The sequence below is a fragment of the Cololabis saira genome, chromosome 13, assembly GCF_033807715.1.
Source record: "Cololabis saira isolate AMF1-May2022 chromosome 13, fColSai1.1, whole genome shotgun sequence".
In the NCBI taxonomy this organism is placed as follows: Eukaryota; Metazoa; Chordata; class Actinopteri; order Beloniformes; family Belonidae; genus Cololabis; species Cololabis saira.
In genome coordinates, this window is record NC_084599.1 from 31,175,830 (window position 1) to 31,198,166 (window position 22,337).

A 22,337-nucleotide genomic window follows, 5' to 3' on the forward strand; every position below is an offset into this window, starting at 1 on the left:
TTGCAAAAGATAAATGTCTTATTGTGCACTGTCCCTGTTTTGAAATAAATAAATAACAAAATTACAAATAAACATCTCTCTTATTCTGATTATTTTTATTGTAAATAAAAAAAGAAAAAGAGCCTTGTTGTTAATTTTCTGTCCTCACCTCCAGTCCACTAGGTGGCGGTGACACGTCCACCAATCACCATCTATTACACAACATCCGCTTTGTGTCATTCAATGCAAGTCGACGGTCACTTGGATCATCTGTAAGTAAGTTTAGCCCCATGTGAGAAGTTCTTTCAATGTATATGTCGTCCAGTGCTTAATTTGTCCATGAAGAGTCCCGGAACATTGAGCGGGTACCGTTGGCAGGTCAGAGAGAGGAAAGGTCCCGTATCCTAGCGGGTGGGGGGCGTAAAGTACTGGTGAAATTGCAGCAGTGACTGTTTCATTGTTTATAGACTATTACTGCATATTACAGCTGAATGAACATATAGGATGAGAATATATCATTGGGTATGTTAATATACTGAAATAACTGGATGGAAGAAAAGGAAAAAAACTACATTTTCTGAGTTTTATTGTCCTTTTTTGAATTCTCATGTCTTTGGCAACTTTCAGACAAATACAACTCCAACAAATGACATTACAGTTAAATAAATAATAAAAAAAAATATATGTATATATATATATATATATATATATATATATATATGTATGTATGTATATGTTAAAATATTCACATCTCATATACTGTACGATGTAATCTTGCAGTTATTCATTCACTGGTTAAGAGTGATTGGTTGCAAATATGGGTAAAAGGTTTTACAATAGTATCAATTATATTTTTGATATAGACATGACTTTAGTCAAAAATATAATTGATACTATTGTAAAACCTTTTACCCATATTTGCAACCAATCACTCTTAACAGGTATCTTTCCAAATAAAATGAAAATAGCTAAAATAGTACCAATATACAAAAGTGGAGACAAACAACTATACACAAACTATAGACCGATATCACTCTTATCACAATTCTCTAAAATTCTAGAAAAACTTTTTGTAGCAAGACTTGATAGCTTTATTGAAAAACACCAATTACTAAGTAATAACCAATATGGATTCAGAACCAACAGATCAACCTCAATGGCAGTTATAGAACTGGTAGAAAACATCTCTAAAGCAATAGACAATAAACAATACACTGTGGGGGTCTTCATTGACCTAAAAAAAGCATTTGACACAATAGATCATAAAATACTATTAAAAAAATTATATCGATATGGAATCAGGGGTATTGCCCTCTCTTGGCTGGAAAGCTATCTAAATAAAAGAATGCAATTTGTTAGCCTAAACGGAGTCGAGTCGGAACCCTTACAAATAACTTTTGGAGTTCCTCAAGGCTCTGTACTAGGGCCAAAATTATTTATCCTATATATAAACGATATATGTAAAGCCCTACAAAAAATGCAGTGTGTCTTATTTGCAGACGACACAAGCCTGTACTTGTCTGGTACAGATCTGGAGCAGCTCCTGCATGTAGTACAGAAGGACCTCAACATAGTGAATAAATGGTTTAAAATAAATAAGCTATCATTAAATATCAGTAAAACCAAATTCATTGTTTTTGGCAACAAAATGATAAATGCTCCAATAAACCTAATTATTAATAACATAAAACTAGAACAAACAAACACTACTACATTTTTAGGAATAACTATTGATGAAAAACTCATATGGAAGCCATATATTAATACCTTAAAAAGAAAATTATCTAAAACAATAGCTATATTATATAAAATGAAAGGTATTGTAAATAAAAGATCATTACAAGTACTATACAGATCCCTACTACTCCCATACCTGACTTATTGTGTGGAAGTGTGGGGGAATACGTACAAATCAATAACTCAACCCATTTATATTTTACAAAAAAAAGCAATTAGAATTGTAAACTTGGCTGAGTATCTTGCACCAACAAACCCGCTTTTCATTCATAACAATACACTTAAATTCCAAGACATAGTCAATCTGAACACCACTGTTATAATATACAAGGCTTACAACAATTTACTTCCGGGCTGCATGCAGGAACTGTTCAAGCCAAGAGCGGGCAAACACGACCTCAGGGGAACTGCAATGTTTGACACAACAACAGTTAGAACAAACGCAAAGGGAAGATGTATTTCTGTTTTAGGAGTAAAACTGTGGAACTCATTAGAAAATGACCTTAAACTAGCAAATTCAATAAAAGCATACAAAATATTATTCAAAGCAAAGGTAATGGACACATATATAGAAACACAATAAACAAACAATGAAGAATGCACACATGCACGAGATAAAATGACAACTTAAATTTGTTTTGCCGGTTTCCTTAGCATCTTTTCACTTTCTGTTTTCAGAGCTATCATTATTATTATTATCATATTATTGCTATTATTATTATCATTATTACTATTACTATTATCATCACCATCATTATTATTAGGGCCCGAGCACTTGCAGTGCGAAGGCCCTATTGTATTTGCAGGAATTATTCTTTTTCTTCTTCTTCTTCTTCTTCTTCTTATTGTTCTGACAAAAGGAAGGCCTTTTTGCCCCCCTAAACGTGCCCAAAAAGTCACCAAATTTTGCATGCAAGCCAGGCCTGGCGAAAAATTTGATATTTAATGGTTTGCATTCATGGGCGTGGCAAAATGGCTCAACAGCGCCCCCTAGAAAACTTTGTGCCTCAAGCCCCACGATACGGTTTGACGTACATGCACGAAAATCGGTACACACCTGTATCATGGCGCAACCTTAATAAAAGTCTCTTGGCGTAATGCCCGAAACCGAACAGGAAGTCGGCCATTTTGAATTAATTGTGTAATTTTGGCGCAATTTATACCATTCCTTCGGCAGTTAATACGCCCCAAACCGTAACGTGCACCCAGGTGTGTTATACATCAAAATGTGCGTCTCCATCCTCTGACACCACGCATTACTTTTCTCTTTCAAAAGTGTTACCGTGGCGACGCTAGACGCCAAAATGCGCGCCCAGCCTTCATCTGATTGGTTCAGACAGAAAAAACTTTGCGCCTCAAGCCCCATAATACGGTTTGACGTACATGAACGAAAATCGGTACACATCTGTATCATGTCGCTGCTTAAAGAAAAGTCTCTTGGCACCATGGCCGAAACCGAACAGGAAGTCGGCCATTTTGAACATTCTGAATTAATCGCGTAATTTTGGAGCAATATATGCCATTCCTTCGAGAATTAATACAGCCCGAACCGTATCGTGAACCCAGATGTGTTATACATCAAAATGTGCGTCTCCATCCTGCGACTACACGCATTACTTTTCTCTTTCAAAAGTGTTAACGTGGCGACGCTAGACGCCAACAAGCGCAACCCCCCTTCATCTGATTGGTCCATATTTGATAGTTCCCCAAAAGGCACCAAATTTGGCACGCAAGCCAGGCCTGGCAATAAATTTGATATTTCATTGTTTGTATTAATCGGCGTGGCAAAATGGCTCAACAGCGCCCCCTTGAAAACTTTGTGCCTCAAGCCCCACAATACGGTTAGACGTACATGCACGAAAATCGGTACACACCTGTATCATGGCGCAACTTAAACAAAAGTCTCTTGGGGTCATGCCCGAAACCGAACAGGAAGTCGGCCATTTTGAATACATTGTGTCATTTTGGCGAAATTTATGCCATTCCTTCGGCAGTTAATTCAGCCCGAACCGTAAAGTGCCCCCAAGTGTGTTATACATCAAAATGTGCGTCTCCATCCTCCGACACCACACATTACTTTTCTCTTTCAAAAGCGTTACCGTGGTGACGCTAGACGCCAAAAGGCGCGCCCCCCCTTCATCTGATTGGTCCATATTTGATAGTTCTCCAAAAGGCACCAAATTTGGCATGCAAGCCAGGCCTGGCAATAAATTTGATATTTCATTGTTTGTATTAATCGGCGTGGCAAAATGGCTCAACAGCGCCCCCTTGAAAACTTTGTGCCTCAAGCCCCACAATACGGTTAGACGTACATGCACGAAAATCGGTACACACCTGTATCATGGCGCAACTTAAACAAAAGTCTCTTGGGGTCATGCCCGAAACCGAACAGGAAGTCGGCCATTTTGAATACATTGTGTCATTTTGGCGAAATTTATGCCATTCCTTCGGCAGTTAATTCAGCCCGAACCGTAAAGTGCCCCCAAGTGTGTTATACATCAAAATGTGCGTCTCCATCCTCCGACACCACACATTACTTTTCTCTTTCAAAAGCGTTACCGTGGTGACGCTAGACGCCAAAAGGCGCGCCCCCCCTTCATCTGATTGGTCCATATTTGATAGTTCTCCAAAAGTCACCAAATTTTGCATGCAAGCCAGGCCTGGTGATAAAATTGATATTTCATGGTTTGCATTAATGGGCGTGGCCTAACGGCTCAACAGCGCCCCCTAGAATACTTTTCTCTGCCATAACTTTTGAATGGTTTGACATAGAGAGTCGTGGGTGGTGTCATGGGACTTGGTATTGAGTCCTTGACCATAATTGGTGAAAATTAGCCCCGCCCCTTCTTCGGATTGGTTGTCCCGATTTTCTGCTATAACTTTGGAATGGTTTGACATAGAGAGTCGTGGGTGGTGTCATCAGATTCTGTATGGCGTCCTTGACCTTCATTGGCCTGAATTAGCCCCGCCCCTTCTTCTGATTGGTTGTCCCTTTTTTCTGCTATATCTTTTGAATGGTTTGACATAGGAAGTCGTGGGTGGTGTCATTTCTGATATGCTTATGGGGGCGGTGGCCGTGAGTGCGAGGGCCCGTTCATCGCTGCTTGCAGCTTTAATTGTTATTATTATTATTATTACTATTATTATAACTATTATTATTATTATTATTATTATTATTATTACTATTATTATTATTCTGTGTAGACTTATGATACTTCATTTGTTTTTTTGTATATTTTATTCTGTTAAAAGGTGGGCAAGATAAGCTTTATGCTTCAAGCCCAGACCTTTTCGGTCAAATCACAATGTTGACCAGGGAAAAACCTGTGTTATCTTGTTTGTTGTTTTTTTTTTTTTTTCATTTTTGTTTGTGATTGACCGAAATAAATATTTACTACTACTATTCAGTTATCATGAACATGTATGGAGGTACTTTAGGCTGCACATGTAATGTGCGTGGATCAGCTGCTTGTCTCTCTCTCTCGGTCTCTCCTCTCCTGTTCACGTCGTTTCCCTTCAATGGATATTTATTTATTTATTTATTTCGTGCATGGTAGTGCCTAGTTTGACAATATTACAGTAGTACATTTGTACACTTCAATCTACACACCCATGACCGAAAAGGAGCAGGATGAAGACAAGTCTTATTTTACCTGCCCCTTATTCAATACCAAAACAAAAAGAACAGTCAATGTAACCAATATTTACAATAAAATATACACTTAAATAGAAACCAACCACATATATCAATAGTACTGTTTAAGTCCCAGCCTATCCATGATCATATAACTTAAATATTTTATCTTTATACATTTTTTTGAACCTAAGTAAATTTGTACATTCCTTTAAATCATTCTGTAGAGAGTTCCACAGTTTTACTCCCACAACCGATATACACATCTGCTTGAGAGTGGTCCTTGCATACTGATGTTTGAAATTATATTTCCTTCTATGATCTATAACTTCTGGATTCGAAAAAACAAACAACTGCTGTAGATTACTTGGTAATACTTTTCTTTTTGCCCTATGCATAACGAATAATGTCTGTAACTCAACTATTTCTTTAAATTCAATAAATCCTGAATTAATAAATAATCTATTTTTTTTAGGGCTGATAGTTTTATTTACAATCAGAAAAAGCAAACTTAAACTGATTGACGTGTTCTCTAACTATATGGAGCGCGCAGCACTTGTAGGCTGAACTACACACACATATACACTCACTACACACAACAAAGCGCAGCGTTAGTGATGCACCGAATGTTCGGTAACCGACATTGTTCAGCCGAAAATAGCAAAAAAACACTACTTTCGTCTGCGTCCGAAATTGCATACTTCCGCTCTAATGGGTATGCAAAAACAGTATGTGAGATTTTTTTTAGTGCGTCTGAAACATTAGTACGTACTCAATAGTATGTACTATCCATACTCATTCCGGAGAAATGTATTAGTGTGGATTGATGGAGACTAGCTAAGGAGAAACTTCCCACAATGCAAAGCAGCAGTGTTTGGTTGCTAAGTGATACGTATATGTCATAAGTATAATATTAAATATAATAATATTAATATTATAATATTCATATATAATAATATTATATAATGTCATCTTGTTTCGACCAGGATAAACAGGAAATAGCGGAGCGGAGCTGCTACTGCTGCTGTGACACGTCACTTCCTCCCAACGGCAGGAAGTGACGTGTGGCTCTGAATAGTACGTTTGAATTAATGCATACTGCTGATATTTACTCAAAAGTGTGCCGAACTTAAGTATACTTTTTAGTATATACTGTTTAGTATGGCATTTCGGACGCACCGTTTCAGTGTTCGGTGGATTAAGTGGGGGAAAAAACTAACAACGGCGCGTGATGACGCAATCAAACAGCGAACAGCTGGAGTGAGGGGCGAGCAGTGTTAAATGCAGCAAACATGTCAGCATGTCAGATCATTACTTGGATGTGAGGAAAAAGCAGAGAACACGAGAAATGATCCAGGCTGAGTTGGATCTGGGAAAGCCGCTTGGTGACAGAGACGGTCACGGGACGCACAGTGTAGCAGATGGGGGAGAGAGCGCAGAGAAAAGGGCCCTCTTCTCTTTTTTCTGATTAAATGCATCTGAAATAGACAAACAGGCGATCTGTGAGTAACTTCACTGAGAAATAAAACATCGAAAGAATATGGATAAAATGAGATACAGTTTATTTACAGATGTTGATTGACAGAGGAGGGGCCGGATCCAATCAAATAGGTACCGGATCTTGTTCCTGCAGGATCCGGCACAAATTAAGCCCTGATGTCGTCACATAAACAGTGTATATATTTTCAGAAGTGAATTTAAACCTTGGTGTCGTTACAGGGCTAGAAATAAACGAGAATCTCACCTGCCACAGTTCCCGGCCAAAGCGAATAGAAACTGCACGCACGATGCTGTCCCGGATGCTGGCGTACTTCATCAACAACCTTCACGTGGTGGAGAAGTTGGCGGAGTCTCGTCCGATCCGCAGGGCGGCCCAGCTCACCGCCTACGCCATCACCAAGGCTCAGATCGCGGGCCGGGACGCCTCGGAGAAGATGCTGCGATCCCAGACGCTGCGGCAAGTCCGGCAGGAGGCCGGCAGGGCCCCCGGGGACCTGGGGGAGATCAGGGGCCGACTCAAGAAGGTGGGGGAGACGTTTGTGAGCGAAGTCAAGGATGGATGGAAGGAAGGATCCAAGCAGATCAAGAAATAAAGCGCCAGAAATCGCCAACATCTGATGGGGTCAAGTTTTGGACTGAGGGAATAAAGGAGATACTATCTGCTCCAACAATAACAACGACAACAACCAGGTGGTCACCACAGAGGCTGGGTGGTGCTGATGTGAACAGGTCTCCAGTGATCTACTATCCTGATTCATGATGTGATCAGAAAGATGCTTTCACATTTCTGGGAATACATGATAATTTAAAGCACATATTTAATATCTCAGACAGCCTGTGGCAAATGTAATGGAAAATTTGTACTGTTGAACTGTTGTGGGTTAAGCGCACGTCTTCAAAGTACTTCATTAAAATGGACTGATCAGGGACGTCTTCATGTTAATCAGTTATATCGTTGCCTTTTATTTGCACCTCATTCACCTCCTTCAATGTGCAATAATAAACCTACAACACCAGGCTAGAGAGCTTTTACAGTTCTGTTGTAAAAAAATCATGTATACATTTTTGAATGCAGTGTATATATTGAATATGGTTTGAAATGTTGTTGCTGTATAAATAAAGAGTATTTATAGTAGATTTTTGTCAAACTGAGTTTGCAGATATTTTAAGTTGACCAACAGAAAAGTGATTTTTTTTTTTTATCACGGTTTTTTCCCCATTTTATCACCCAGTTCTGCTACCTAACAGTCCTGGGCATTGCCATCCTCTACCAACCCCGGGAGGGCCCTGCACTGAGCTCAGGTCTCCTCCTTATCCTGAGGAGTGAGCAGCAGCATCTTTTCACCAGACAGGGTGGGGCTTCTCCGGCCGGACGTAGCGCGTGGAAGGATCACATTATTCCGGCCAGATCCTCCCAACCCCATCTGGCGCCCTGGTTGGCCAGAGGGGGCAGTAGAGCCCAGGACTGTGTGCATGTTTTTGTGAGGGTAGCTCCCATTAGCTACCCAGGGGAACACGGGGAGAACATGCAAACTCCACACAGAAAGAAGAAAAGTGATTTTTAACATATTAATTTAAAAGTGATCAATATTTTGTGGGACTGACTTTATTGCGTCAACATCTTCATTAATTTACATTCATAACTGGCCAGAGAAATGTCAACCACCAGAGAGTATTTACACTGTTAGCATCTTAGCTAACTGGTAGCTAGTTCCCACAAAACAGGATGCTGGTAATCAAAGACTTTGCCTCCCATTTGGGGTTTGGAAACTTCAGTTTGAGAACAACGTGCTCTGTTGCAATCTCCTCTCTTTCCTTTCTTCAGCTCAATCCACAGTTATTTATTAGAAGTTTCTCATAATCACAATTTTTCTCCATTGTTGTAGTTTGTTGTGCTGGTCTGCCCCCTCTTTTCCGTTTCTCTACATGTTTACAGGCCAGCCTTTCAGGAGCTGCATGCTGCCCTACAGTTCCACCCTCTGATCCTCCCACTGCTGCTTCCACCTGTCTGTATAGATGTCTCTGTTGGATACCTACTGACATCCTGACCTGCAGTCCCCTCTGACCACCTCAGTGTCTGCTGTCTACATCTGTTTATGTAGTCATCCCTGTAGTGCACGACTAACCATGTATGAGTAATATGTCCATACAATTCTTAGTTCTCCTGCTAATGGATAATTAATATTAATATATCTTGTCTTTTGCACCTTTGACAATATATCTGTGTCTTTCCTCTCTCTGTTCTTCAATCTCTTTTTCCTATCTCCTTTTTCCTGTTCTATTCAGCTGGCCTTCAACAGGAGGGTCCCCCCTTATGTGCCAAGACCTGCTCAAGGTTACTTCTCTCTTAAAGAGGAGGTTTTCCTTGCCACTATTTGGCTTAAGGTTTTTCTCCCACTGAGGGAGTTTTTACCTGCCATTGTTTATGTAATAGATGCTTGGGGGTCATGTGCTGGGTCTCTGGAAAGTGCCTAAAGACAACTTTCACTGTAATAAATGCTATATAAATATAGTTGAATGATATGAAAGTATTTGTTTTTGATGAGAGGAATTCTAAGTCTTGTGCTGAACAGGAAGCTAAGAGTGGGGAATTAGTTATTCCATATAACTGAGTTATTCCATATAACTGAGATAGGGTTTTCCTTTTTTTTTATATTATGAAGGTGAAAGAAGGCAGTCCTAGAAATTAGTTTTATGTGTTATTTAAAGGAAAATTATGGTTTAAAGTAACTACAAGTATCCTCTTCGTAGTACTAGAAGTCAAAATAATGCCATCTAGAATTATTAAGGATTGACCAGGTCCAAAGACAACGACTTCAGTTGTCAACAAAAGCAAACATTTAACAAGAAGCGAAACTAAAAAAAAAAAAGAAATCCACCCTAATTAAGTTTTTTTTTGTTTTGTTTTGTTTTGGCTGTGGTAGCAACAGTGATTCTTGTTTATTTATTTCCCAATGTGAGAATTTGCTTTCACCTACTTGTATAGCGTTTAATACAACAAATGTTGTCTCTAGGCGCTTTCCAGAGACCCAGAACATGACCTCCGAGAAATTATTACTTGTCTATAATAACTCTGAAAAGTGAATTGTGGACTAGTCAGAAAAATGTAAGCTGTTTGCATGATTGAGGTAAATCTCTTTTTTTAAATAGGTGATACGTGACAAAGATGAGGGAGACAGTTATGCAGAAAAGGAATGCCAAATAACAATCACACCATACAGTGAGGTTTGCTGTGAATGCATTTATTTAGTTTGAACAAGCATAGACTGTAGCTTTATGAGGTAATACTTATGCAGACACACTGGCCTGGCAACTAAATATTAGTCACATAGTTATTTCACACAGAAATAAATCTCTATTAGAAGGAAGAGAAGATTAGACTCTGACAGCATGAGTCGGTACATATGCACTGATATGGCACCTGAACTTCATATAAAAAATAAATCTCTCATCATAAGAAAATACACATCAGGTTGACATTTTAAAATAACAAACAACATTATAGCATTGCAGGAAATATAAGAAGAGAATTGATTAGCCTAAATTGAGATGAGGCTTTTCTGGAGTGAGTTTGTTTGAGTAAGAGACTCGATTGTAAAACGCTAATTGTAAAAATAAAAACAATTACCTATGGCCCAAATTAAACTACCGGTAGTTCTTTTAAAACTTTTGCATGACTAAAGAAACTGAGGCAAAAGCCTACCCAAACCAAAAATGAGTCAGTTTTCTAATTGAGGTTCGACAATAATCTGAACATTTTTGAGTCAAAAAAGTTAAACGAATTACTTAAAGGTTGCGTCATTTCTTATACTACTTATTTGACCCAAACCTGTGCAAGAAAAAAATCAATTCAGTATCAACATAAATCATAGGACATGGTCTTCATGTTCTCCCCAAATCGGACGGAGCCTGACAAAGCTGTCAGTTTAACTCACTCCGTTTCTGAGCAAATTAGTGAAAAGTACGAGAAATGGAAGGAAAGCACTAAGTATACTACAACTACTACTAATACTACTACCACTACTACTACTACTACTACTACTACTACTACCAGTACTACTACTACCACTACTGCTACACCTACTACTACTACTACTGCTACACCTACTACTACTGTCCTTTAGCAGACCCTTTTATCCAAAGCGACTTACATCTGAGAGAACAACACAAGCAATAAATCACATAGCAGGCATTTGTAAGCATGGGTAACGGACCACATGCTCATAAAGTTGTTCAAATTCAAAAGTGTCAAATAAGACCAAATACACAGCAAAAAATGTCAACGTGATGCTGAATTTTTGATTGAATTATCATATTAATTTGAAACATTTGAGGAGAACGCATGAAGCGGATGCAGCCTATGGAAACACACTGAGTCACTTATACCCAACACGGCCCTGTGTGAATGCAATCGATCCACTTTCACTAGTGTGACGTCATAAAAGCCTCAGACAAGAAAAGCCCATGTTTACCTGCAGGATTCGCAGAGTGTGCAGCAGCAGCAGAACAACAACCTTGTACTCACATAAAGCCTTCGACAACAGAGAGCTGATCTAGAGCCTGGAGTTATATCAGGTGAGGTCAATACAGTTTGAAAGGTATCAGAGAGGAAATCTTTTCTAACTTGAGGTAAACTTGAAATATTTTTAGTGGCTTCCATGAGGTGAAGAGTCTGACTGTCTCTTCTTTATGAAACAGGCTTTTTAGAGTAAATAGCAGTGAAGCACTAGAGTAATGTAACAGGTGGCAGCATATTCACTGATATGGCAGCTCACCTTCAGTAAATAAAGTGGAGGCAACATTCACGTTCGCACAGGCTGAAACTTTGGCGGTTTGCTTGCTCACACCTCTGCCATAAAAGGCCCCTGTGCTTCATTTGCTTTAACACCAGTAGCGTTTAAAATCCAACGGCAGTTTCAACACGCTATCCTCATAATGTAAAATTAAGACGGGTAGAAAAAGCAGGGCTAAACTACTGAAGCCATGACATGCGAGCTCAATGAACAGCAATCACAATGGTTACACTTTCATGTTAATGTGAGGGAAAGGAGCAGAGGAAGACCCAGACAAGTCTGAGAGCGGAGGGAGAGAAAAAAAGATGTTGCAGGAGAGGAGACCAGCAATATCTTCACAGCCAAACGGTGGTCAGAATGATGCTGAGCAGGGCCATCAGCAGCAGCCGCACAGATGACTCAACTGGAAGTACAAGCAGAACATAAGAGAGGTGGTTTTACAACTGAATATCTGAAAGCCAGCTTTGATATAATTTTGATGCTTAAAAGCACTACTCTTTAGTTTTCCAATATGAGCTCATGTATTTGTTTTTCCTAGCTTATTTATTCTTTTAATAGATAAGTAAGCTCATATTGAATTATGGTGCGTTTCTACACACCATTTCTTTCTTTAAAAAAAAAAATGAAATGATGGCCCAACACAGCCTCTTTTGCTTTTTTCTCCTCCATTATTACTTTCTTTAATCTCATTGAGCTAATTTCATTGTTATTGGTTTGTGACAAAGTGGCACATTACACAGCTTTCTCAAGAGACGACTGGGACGGGAGTCCAACGTTACCCAGGGATTTTGTTCGTTAACTACCCAGCAAGAGCTGGACAACACTTCTTACAAACAACAAGATATTCCTTCAAATTAAATCATAATAGATATTTTTACATTAAAAACTTTCTGTAGTGCTGTGATGGAAAATTTTGCCTTGGCCACTTGATTAAACCATAACTGCTTAGAGCAGCAAAATATAGCCTTGGCCCAACTAATTGTGCAGACTGGTAGTCTGCCCCAAAAAGATTAACACTGACCTTAAAGATGTTTTTGTCTACTCAAATTGTAAGAATTAATCATCCTTTATGCCTTAAAATTATTATGCTTCCTTTGTTTCATTGTCATTCTGCATCGAGACGCCTCATGTGTGTTTTGACCCTTTTGCATGCAACTGTTTAATTAAATCTAATGAAATCTGGATCTTTCCTCAAGTCTTATTCTTGGTAATTTAGACACTCAGTTTCAGTCCAGTTATTCACCTAGTTGGAAAGAACATATTAACGAGCATTTAATGGGTTTTTCCACAACAAGTGCTTTAACTTGAACAGTATCAATTTTGTTTACTCCCGATATTGGACAGATAAGAGTTTTGCCTTGTTCGTGTCGCAGCTGTAACTTCATGTTCATATTATAGTGGCTGCAAGAAACTTGTGGTCCAAATATCAAATGACCCTTTCCTGTGCTTCTTACCGGTGCTGGATGAGTTGCAGTCCAGGTCGACTAGTGAGTCCAGGTAGCCCTGACCCAACCACTCCTGGTAGGACTTTCTGTCGCCAACCCCCACCATGCGAACAGTGGAGTCTTTGAAGATGAGATCTGTGCCTGTGTAGGCCTGAGAGTCGAACATCCTGAAGCCAGGGTTTGTGTCACTGCCGAAATGTTCCTGCAGAGAGCAGATAAATGGACAAAGCATAGGTACAGAGAAAAAGAGAAACTCAATAAATACCAGAGTTATCTGCAACTTTGATTTTTTTCAACGTTCCAGCTAGTCTGTGATGTCCACTTATCCAACTGTGAAGTTTACTTAGTCTGAACAGACAAAACACTACTGTATTTCTATTAAACAAACAAATGGAAACACTATTCTTCATACAGAGACCTGCATTTTCACCTAGTTAGCACTGAGGTCACAGGAGTAGAAGTAGAAGAAACTCGTGGGTTTCAAAATATATAAACTCTTTTTAGCTTCAATTCAATTGTTTTTAAATTCTTTCCTCAACTTGAAATGATACAAATGATAGTGCAATTGCTTTTTCAAAGGCTGTACCAAGAGGTATTGGAGTTTGAACCAATAAAACTATGATTACAGCTCTGATTGAATGCCTATTATTTCCGGAATAAGTTAAAAAAAAAAAAAGCTCTTTTCACCTTTTTTAAAAGTTTAATGGTGAAACATTTACAATGTCCTACCAGTACAATGGTCCAGATGTTTTGTGGTTCGCTCAGACACAGTTTTTTAAGTGTAACGTGTATTTTGTATAAAATTTTAAGACTAAGAAAGTTTAATCCCATGGAAGATTCAGGGATCCCCATATTTCATCTGTGAACTTCCCGTTTCACTCATTCCCATATAAAGCGTAGATTTGAACACAAACCTGTGCACGGTCCAGGAGTCCGTAGACAGCGTGGATGTCGGTATCAGGCCGTACCATAACAGCATGAGAAGGAACTCTGGCCAGGTTACAGCTTTTGTACTGTGAGACCTCTGCTTTGGATCCATGGGGACAGAGGAGTTGGAAATCCTTTGATTGGAGACCATTAGCCCATGATCCAGATGCTTGACCTAGAAAAACAATCAAACTATTAGCTATATTTATTGGCTCTGTAAAATAAAATACTGGAGTCATTTTTTTTTATTTTTTTTTACCATCAGTGTTTCCAAAGACAGTAGAATGCTTCACAAAAGCCACATCGCCATTGCCACGGGCCATACACCTAAAAGAAAAAGTAAACAAACAATATGATATAATTTGATACATGAGAAGGGCGTTGTTACATAAATGAGCATCTAATTCAGGTTTCCTGAATAAAAAGTGGCAGAGTTTTCCTGGAATAGATCAGCATGAAACATTCTCAGATTACTCATTAATGTATAAAGTACAGGAATCCTAGAAAATATCATACATAGAAGTGCATTCCTGCAGGAACCATCTACCATAGTTACAGATCTCAGTACTCTGATGTGCGGTGTCATCAGAAAGTAATTCATAAAGATCATGAAGAACATAAAGCTTGGATCAGGCTACTTCTGTCTTGTTTGTAAAAAGAAACACAGTATTCTAGTATGTTGGATTCAATCTCACTCTCCGTCTAAGTCTCTAGCTGTTGTTGCTCTGTACGAATATTTCCATCTTTTGGCCACGATACGAATGGGACTCCAGATGAAACAATGGAATCAAGCCACTTGGATGAAGATTGTGTAAAAGACAAAAGGTTTTCAGGGTTCTACTATTGTGACTCCTATTGCATACATGTTCAGCCACAGCCATGGGTTCCCACTCAATCTGGTATTTTTTACTCAGAAAATGACAAACAAATAAACAGTGATTTCTGTCAAAGTACAAACGTTGTAAAATGATATCACATTGTTCTTGTGTGACTAATCACTGGAGGTCCACCAGTACATGTGTCGAGGGTGTCGAGGTGAAGGCTTTGGGGTATCTTTTGTACCTGAATGCTCCATCATATCCATCATACAGGTCTTTTCCCTTCTGGCATTTGTTCTGTCCTGAGGTGTCTCCCACACACAGACCACACAGGTTGTCAGGGAAACCGTCCTGATTGGCTCCAGGAACACAGCTCTGCTTGAAGAAATCTCCCACCGCTGAGCATCATGGAAGACGGGGAAATACAAAGTCATTGTCTGGCAGGATTTAATCTATTTAATCTCTAATCTAATGTGTGGCAACCTGTAGCTCTACAGGAGCTTCAACTCCGAGCAGAAGTCAATTTATGTAGTTGAGGTTGAGTTGAACTGCAAAACTACCATGAAATGCCTTTGTGGGGAATATATGATGGGGATGTCCAATGCAAGGGATTTAAATTCATTTCTTTACATTGCTTTACAAAAAATATGTTTCTTGCTAATGCTCATATTTAAAAAAAGAGAGAGAGAAAGGAATGAAGTGGTTACTGAAAACATTGGCATTGCAGATAGTGTAAGGCACCTATGTTGATTTTCAGAATTGAGTTAATTTTACCTTCCGGAAAAAGAAAATTTGTTGATAAAAGCTAAGCATTTAAAAAAAAAATAATAATAATTCAAGGTTATATTGCGTTATCTAAACAATTTTGGTATTTGATTAATAGTCACCCAGAAAAAGCAACTTAAATAAACCTGCTACTTTTTTGGTTAAAAAAAATCAAAACATTCATTTAAAAAAAGGAAAAGAAAAAAAAAATTACTTTTATTTATTCATTAACATCCTAAACCCCTAAGCATTTTTTAGTTTTTGTTGTTTCAGGCCCTTGTTGGGCATAATTAAATTATTGTGAAGACAATCCAAGATCTGATGTTCACATATGTGGATGCCAGGTCTTAGAGGCTAATTTAAAAAAAAAAAAAAGCAGAAAACCAAAAACTACTTTTGTCCGGTGGGTTTAGAAAAGGTCTGACTGACTCCATCTGCTTACATCTGTGACATGCACAGATGCACTGACACTGACCTTGAGGTATTTCACACTCGTGAGGTTTGATCAGGCCTCTCTCCATCAGCATAGCGATGGGAACGTTCCAGCCAGCTGTGCGACCATATCCAGTGTGACAAGACTGACGGCCGCGCAGGTCGTCAATGTTACGGATGTCAGTGCTAGTCTTTTTCACCACTGCAATTGCATAGTAATTGGAACCGTCACCGTCACCTAGACAAGAAGAGCAAAGCATGAGTTTCTCACTGTTTTTTGCAAGCACACAGTGCAATTCTACCTGAGTGTCTCACTTGTGTAGCTCTCGGCAGCAGCGGGGACTAAGCCATAGTCTTTGCCTGCCGTGTAGATGTCACCTCCATCCAGAGTGACGGCATCAGCCAGGTTGTTCTGCATAAGTATGAGAAGGAAGAAAAGTTATAATTTCATCCCTTTGCTGCAAAGTAGTGTTTTCTGAGCGGGTTTTAATAGGAGGTTAAAGAACAACACTGTAGCCAAACCAGCATCACCTACCTTGATTTTATCCATGCAGTCAGTCACAGATTCACCATCGATACAGGAGATGCTGGGGGTTAGACCTTTGCTTTGGAAGGCTGTGGCCATGTCAGCACACTTCTGCCGCTCAGAACTGGACATCACACACCATCGCAGAAGACTGGGAATCGCTATTATGTTGGTGGAAAAATGAATAGTTAGGCATATGTCACATTTCATCTTTTTTTGTTTCACTGTTGTCGTAAAATGTCGAAATGATAAAAAAAATATGACAGTATCATAAGTTTGTCAGTGATTGTAATTGGAAGGTATGTTTGGGTAAAACCAAAGTTTCTTTCTTTCTTAACATGAAATACGATTTGTACACATAACCACATAATCAGGGCTATTGTACTTTTCCTCATCACAGATTTACATCAGTACTTGACAAACATGCCTTACCTTCAGCTTTACAGCCCATGGCTTTCAGCACGTTATAATAGCTGTCACCCATCCACTTCTGCGGGTCTTCTGTCACTTGCCCCTCAAATTTGATGGTCGATTCAGAGAAAAGAACAGTTCCCCCGCCATAATTCACAGATGAGAACATGTTGAAGCCCGATTTTTCCTGAAAACAAGATGTTACTTTTGAAATATGCAACACCAATAGGGTCGTTATAATGAGTCTTATAGATCATTATATATCTATCGTATCATATAGGATTTATTATTACACTTGCACGCAACGTGAGGATGTTTCATCATTGGGTTCAATATCTAAGCATACTGCACTTTTGTTAAGTTAAAGGTCTGCTTCCCCACCCCAGTCCAAGAAGAAAATATGATGAGCTTTACAAGTTTGTCCATCTGTCCAAAGTGGATAAGTAGAGATGGGTACTGTGTTGTTCTTATAGTAACCTCTGGCAGATTTGTCAATGTTTTAGACTAACCATGTGTTTTTTTATTTGTAATCATTAATCTTTTAACATCTAAACCTAACTATTTGTCTCTCTGTATGTCTAAAGGCTGTCAACTCTCATGCGGTCGTGGGAGTTACGCAAATTAAAATTTGCTAACGCTGTCATGCACTGTCAGCTTTTCTCATGCTGTCAGAAGTAATATTGATGAAGTTATTGACATTCAGCTTAGCTTGATATTTGTTTGTAAGAGTGACCGTGTTATGGTCATATGGTGAAAACCGCTCTTTAGTGGCCAACTACTTCACTAGGCCTCCTTCAAATGAACCACACCTTGATTAAGTTACTGTTTTGGAGAATTTGCGGTCATCATAAGCCACAAGAACTTCACCCGCATTCCCTGGTGTCACAAGTGGTGAGTTTCACCATTTCTATTTACCTTTAGGGAGGCATGAACGGTATTTCATAGAGTGACAAGTGGGGATAAGGCATTACTGTTGAACACATTCGTAGATATACCTGGCCTTCCTTCAACATGTTGTAGACCACAGAGGGAGTGATGTCACTGTTAACCACCACGCCACGGAATGGGACTCGAACCAGGTGGCACCTTTGCCACTGATTGATAGGAGCCCTGGTGCCATCGCGACACAGCAGTTCATAGTCAGTCGATTTCAGACCCTGTGCCCAGACTGGGCCCTGACCTGGGAAGGTAAAAGCTGGTCAACTGACGGACTTGTAGAACATTGGGATTATGAATGAATAATTCATCAGTTACTATCATAACCAGCTAATAACCAAAATATTACCATCGGTGTTCTCCGCCACAATTGTGTGTTTGATAAATGCCACCTGTCCCGCATCTTCAACCAAACACCTGCAAAAGCGAAGTCATAGAAGCTAATGTTGACGTTTCAAAATGTTAGTTTTGTATTTCCAACTTTTATTTTGATTTCATTTGAGAGCACGGTTTTTAACACAAGCATTGAAGACCGTCCAGCTGCATTTCCCAGAGCACCAGATCCAAAATAAATACAAATATAACTTTTCACTTAATTAATCTTTAAAACCACTAGGAGTACATTCCTAGAAGGATATGAGAAATGTTTCACTTTACTGAGAACCACTAGCAGCTGCTTAGCTTGGGTTTTATAAATGCTTCCATCTTTTGTGCAGAGAACTTTTGTTCCAGTGCCTGGTCTTTTAACAAAAATGACTTTAATTTACTCTCACCATTTTCACTGCTCACACAGGATACATTAACAGACAGTTTTTGCAAAACCCTATTCCCATAATGGACAAAATCGTACAGGTAAACCTAAATAGTAACTCCTCTATAACTGCATAAGTATGTGAATGAATGGGTGTTACCTGAACGCTCCGTCGTAGCTGTAATACATCTCATTGCTGTTTGTCTCACACTTGTGGCCTCCTTTGCCGTCTCCTTTGCACAGCGAACACAGGGATGCAGGGTCACCGGGCATGTTAGCTCCAGGGATACAGCTCCCATTGAAGAAATGTGCCACACCTGATCACAAACAAACAGTAATGATGTTTTATATGCACTTAATCAAGTGCTATATGTGTTATATTTTGTAACCTTTTTTTTTTAATCACATAAGAATAAAGTATTTTTCTTATGACTTTTGTAACATCAAAAAATCTTCCACAAGGAACCAAATGAATGACCTTGTTGTGGTGAAATCAAGCGTCATAATCACACACCAAGAATCTCCTGTATTTGTATGTAACATTATGAGGTAACGCCATGTTAGGCCATGGCTTATCCACAGTTTATTCTGTCACTCCCATTCCTGCTTTGCATTCTGATCAGTAACAGCTTTTTCCCTACAATAATGCAAAAGCTTGATTTAGTACCCTTTTCCATTTTTTCCATGGTGCCCATTTTTTTGGTGTATAAATAAATAGCTGTAATTAATTGACAGAATGAACTAACTTGATTTCTGAAACACTTCAGTGTTTTTTATTGTTTTTTTTTTTTTTTGGGGGGGGGGGGGGTTGTCTTACTTTTGGAAGAATGACTGTGCTTTTCATCCCAGCAAAGCACATATTGAAATCTTTTACAGGTCTTTCTTACCATCTGGGATGTTGCAGCCCATCACAGACATGTAGCCCTGGTCTATGAGGTATCCTATTGGCATATTCCAGCCAGCAGTTCGGCCTTTCCCGGTGTGACAGCTCCTCTTTCCTGCCAGGTTGTGTACGTTGATGCCAGGGTTGTTTTTCTTCACAACCACAACTGCGTAGTAGGTGGTTGTGTCTGAGGAAACAACAGCACATAGCGAAATGGTCAACGTGCTGTTCGCTCTGCATCCTTATCTTCAGGGAACAGAAATAAGATCTAGAAGATCAAGGTACAGCCTGCCATTCCAGTTTTGAAATATCTTACATGCAATACAGTGATAATAATCAGAGCTATAGGTGCCATAACCAATAAATGAAATTCCGGAAGCTTCTCTGTTACAGATTAACCCAGGCCATTATAAAACCCAGTACATGACACATCAAAGAGGGGATTCTCAAGATGTTTAAACAGAGATTTATACAGAAAAAGAATATAATTATAAATAGATTGCAAAATATGTCCTTTCTTTCGTTAGTCAGAATATATGCTCTGGACAAATTGACTCCAAAAACTTAAAAAAAGGTTATAATTCCACAATTTATCTGTAATGAATCTACTGTTTGTTTAGTCCAGGTTCTTATTTTACCTTTGGAAATGCTAGCTCTGGTATCCCTACATTCACATTAGCCAATGCTTGACAAATGTTTAGGGATTGCAAAAGCTCATACACTAACTATTTGTGTATAGTACAGCTACTGCAAGACTCCAGGTTTTCTCTCTCAGTTATCATTTTGAGTCAAAAGTTGAGTCTCACCACCACCAGCTTTGGATTCACTCGCAGCTATCTTGATGGAGGCGGTCTTGGTTGCAGTGTAGATGGAAGAAGCGGACATGGACAAGGCATCCACTTCTTTATTCTTCAGAGACACAAAAAAAAGAAAGAAAGGAAAAAAAAGAACAATTACAAAAACGGTCACAACCAATGATATTACAATGTTTATTTTTCTTTGGTACGACCGGCTCGTGTGGAAAAAGGGAAGTAACATAAATACCCAATGTTTTTAGGGAAATTGAAAGTTATTTATTAAGAGCTAATGCTTTAACAAACGTAAGGCAACTCTGTTAAAATTAAGCATTTTGAGAGTTTTTACATAATGAAAATTTCAAGAAATTAAGACACCTTATCAGGAAACTCCTACTGTGCCTTTATCAAAAGCAACTCAGCATGTTTGGTGCTCTCCGATAACGGTTAATCTATTAACTACTTCATTGCAACTTTCTATCTACACTGTTGCCCATAAAGTTGGACTAATAATTTTTTCCAGAAATATTCCTTTGAATATCACTTTTCCAGAAATATTGCTTTTATTGACAGAATGTAAAAGAATGTTTTGTTTAAATTTTATGGGCAACAGTAGTTTGCCTTATTTAACATTTTTTTCCTTATTCTTTATTCTTTTTCATTTCAGTTGCTTTTATGAGTCGAGCTTTACATCATGGAACACAGAGGTTGAGTATAATAAACCTTAAATATGACATCAAGCTCATATTATTCAAAGCCAACCTGCAGTTTCTGAATGCAGCCCTCGACGGTATTCCCCTGGACGCAGCTCAGGGATGGTCGAATGGAGGCCTCTGAGAAAGCCTGAGACATGGCCTGACATTTCCTCTGCTCAGGGTCGGAGACGGTGCACCACCTGATGTCGCTCTGGCAGAACACTGATGGGGTAAAAACAAATGTGACAGACAGACTGAGTTGATTTATGTACACATTATTTTAGTTTTAGGCCTGTGCTTCAGCACACTTGTTAACAAGAGGGATCTGAAAAAGCCATGTTTTGTTGAAAATGTTGCAGTTTGTCTTTTCTTATCAGGTTTAACACACAGAGGTAACTCAGCTATCATCTGTTTGGATTCCACTGCAGTATATTCCATTCACCTTGATAATAGAAACCTTATCAATGGTGTTTCTTTTTGGTCTTTATTTTGCCTTACCCTTTAAAACACAGTAAAATACATGAAAAACCAACAAATATTTTACTGATATTATTACCCTGCTCATTTTAGGTGAAGAAATGCATATTAACTCAAAAGACTCTCATGTACAGTAACTTCTCATGAAACTCATGAAAAATCGTTTACCTTTAGATTATTTGTATTTCTTAAAAGTGTTTTTTCCTTACCAGTATGTTGTATTAGGAGTAAAACTCCCAGAGTCCTCCACTTGGCCATGGTGTCAGCCTTTCTCCTGTACAGCTTGAGATGAAATGCTCTCTGTCGGTGATCTCCACTTATATGTCGACGCCTGAGTCAAAGTCCTCCGCCTGTCTGCAGGATCTGGTTTAAAGTCCTTGTATGATGCCCGGATGGCTCTGTGAGATACAGATTTACAGCTTTGTCGCCTGCAAATTGTCGTTCAAGGAGAATTTGAGGCTGAGTGTAGAGTTTATGAAGTGTGCCTGTTTTACCTGGTCTAACACGTCTGCTCCTGGTGCCTGGCTGACTCACAGACCAGAGCCCAGACAGAGGGGCCTTTTTACAGTTTGGACTCCACCTCTGCTTCCCGCAAACTCCTGTCCTACATCCGTGTGGGGCTTTTCCACTGATGTCCAGTGAGAAGGATGGACTCAGGCCAACACTTTGAGGCTCACAGTGACTGACTCACTGCTCTGGCTGCTGAAAAATGCAAACACAAGGAACCTGTTTACCAGCTTACAGTATACCACCGACTTCTTTGTGCACGTGTGAAGAGGCTGACAATGCAAAAAAAAAAGATTAACTTTGTCATGAGCTACTAAAAGTTTAAGA

At 39.1% G+C, this 22,337-nt stretch overlaps 2 protein-coding genes across 8 annotated transcripts; one reads left to right on the plus strand and one right to left on the minus strand.

Moving 5' to 3' along the window:
• The first annotated feature begins 203 nt into the window (after positions 1-203).
• ncbp2as2 (NCBP2 antisense 2 (head to head)) lies at positions 204-7,985 on the plus strand. 5 transcript variants are annotated; one of them, XM_061737224.1, is made up of 2 exons: positions 204-255; positions 7,070-7,985. In XM_061737224.1, exon 2 carries the CDS (start codon positions 7,138-7,140, stop codon positions 7,441-7,443), a length of 306 nt encoding a protein of 101 aa, XP_061593208.1. In that variant the 5' UTR covers positions 204-255; positions 7,070-7,137; the 3' UTR covers positions 7,444-7,985. The 5 variants fall into 5 exon arrangements, with proteins under 5 accessions (XP_061593208.1, XP_061593207.1, XP_061593211.1 ...); XM_061737223.1 differs by having other exon boundaries at positions 206-251; positions 7,104-7,985; XM_061737227.1 differs by having other exon boundaries at positions 216-255; positions 7,104-7,985.
• A 2,086-nt stretch (positions 7,986-10,071) lies between these two features.
• meltf (melanotransferrin) lies at positions 10,072-22,119 on the minus strand. Of its 3 annotated transcripts, XR_009783958.1 has the most exons (18): positions 21,998-22,119; positions 21,713-21,901; positions 21,094-21,248; positions 20,344-20,446; positions 19,542-19,724; positions 18,815-18,971; positions 18,253-18,320; positions 17,963-18,147; positions 16,989-17,154; positions 16,566-16,717; positions 16,346-16,442; positions 16,074-16,268; positions 15,078-15,231; positions 14,275-14,342; positions 14,003-14,190; positions 13,098-13,290; positions 10,931-12,046; positions 10,072-10,897 (listed from the first exon to the last, which is right to left on the minus strand). XR_009783958.1 is itself a non-coding variant. In XM_061738659.1 (17 exons), the coding sequence occupies exons 2-17, from the start codon at positions 21,759-21,761 to the stop codon at positions 11,979-11,981; spliced, it is 2,181 nt and encodes a 726-aa protein (XP_061594643.1). In that variant the 5' UTR covers positions 21,762-21,901; positions 21,998-22,119; the 3' UTR covers positions 10,072-11,978. The 3 variants fall into 3 exon arrangements, 2 of the variants coding, with proteins under 2 accessions (XP_061594643.1, XP_061594644.1); XM_061738659.1 differs by having other exon boundaries at positions 10,072-12,046; XM_061738660.1 differs by lacking the exon at positions 21,998-22,119 and having other exon boundaries at positions 10,072-12,046; positions 21,713-21,922.
• Between the last annotated feature and the right edge of the window lie 218 nt (positions 22,120-22,337).

What these genes read in the sequence shown, in the direction of transcription:
- ncbp2as2 (XM_061737223.1), top strand. Translation starts at nt 223, where the DNA reads ATGCAAGTCGACGGTCACTTGGATCATCT. An exon ending in GACGGTCACTTGGATCATCT is followed by an intron (nt 252 to 7,103) that starts GTAAGTAAGTTT and finishes CACCTGCCACAG; the next exon opens with TTCCCGGCCAAAGCGAATAG.
- meltf (XM_061738659.1), bottom strand. Translation starts at nt 21,761, where the DNA reads ATGGCCAAGTGGAGGACTCTGGGAGTTTTACTCCTAATACAACATACT. An exon ending in GCTGCATTCAGAAACTGCAG is followed by an intron (nt 20,447 to 21,093) that starts GTTGGCTTTGAA and finishes GTGTCTCTGAAG; the next exon opens with AATAAAGAAGTGGATGCCTT. An exon ending in GGATATGATGGAGCATTCAG is followed by an intron (nt 14,343 to 15,077) that starts GTACAAAAGATA and finishes TTTTTCTTTTAG; the next exon opens with GTGTATGGCCCGTGGCAATG.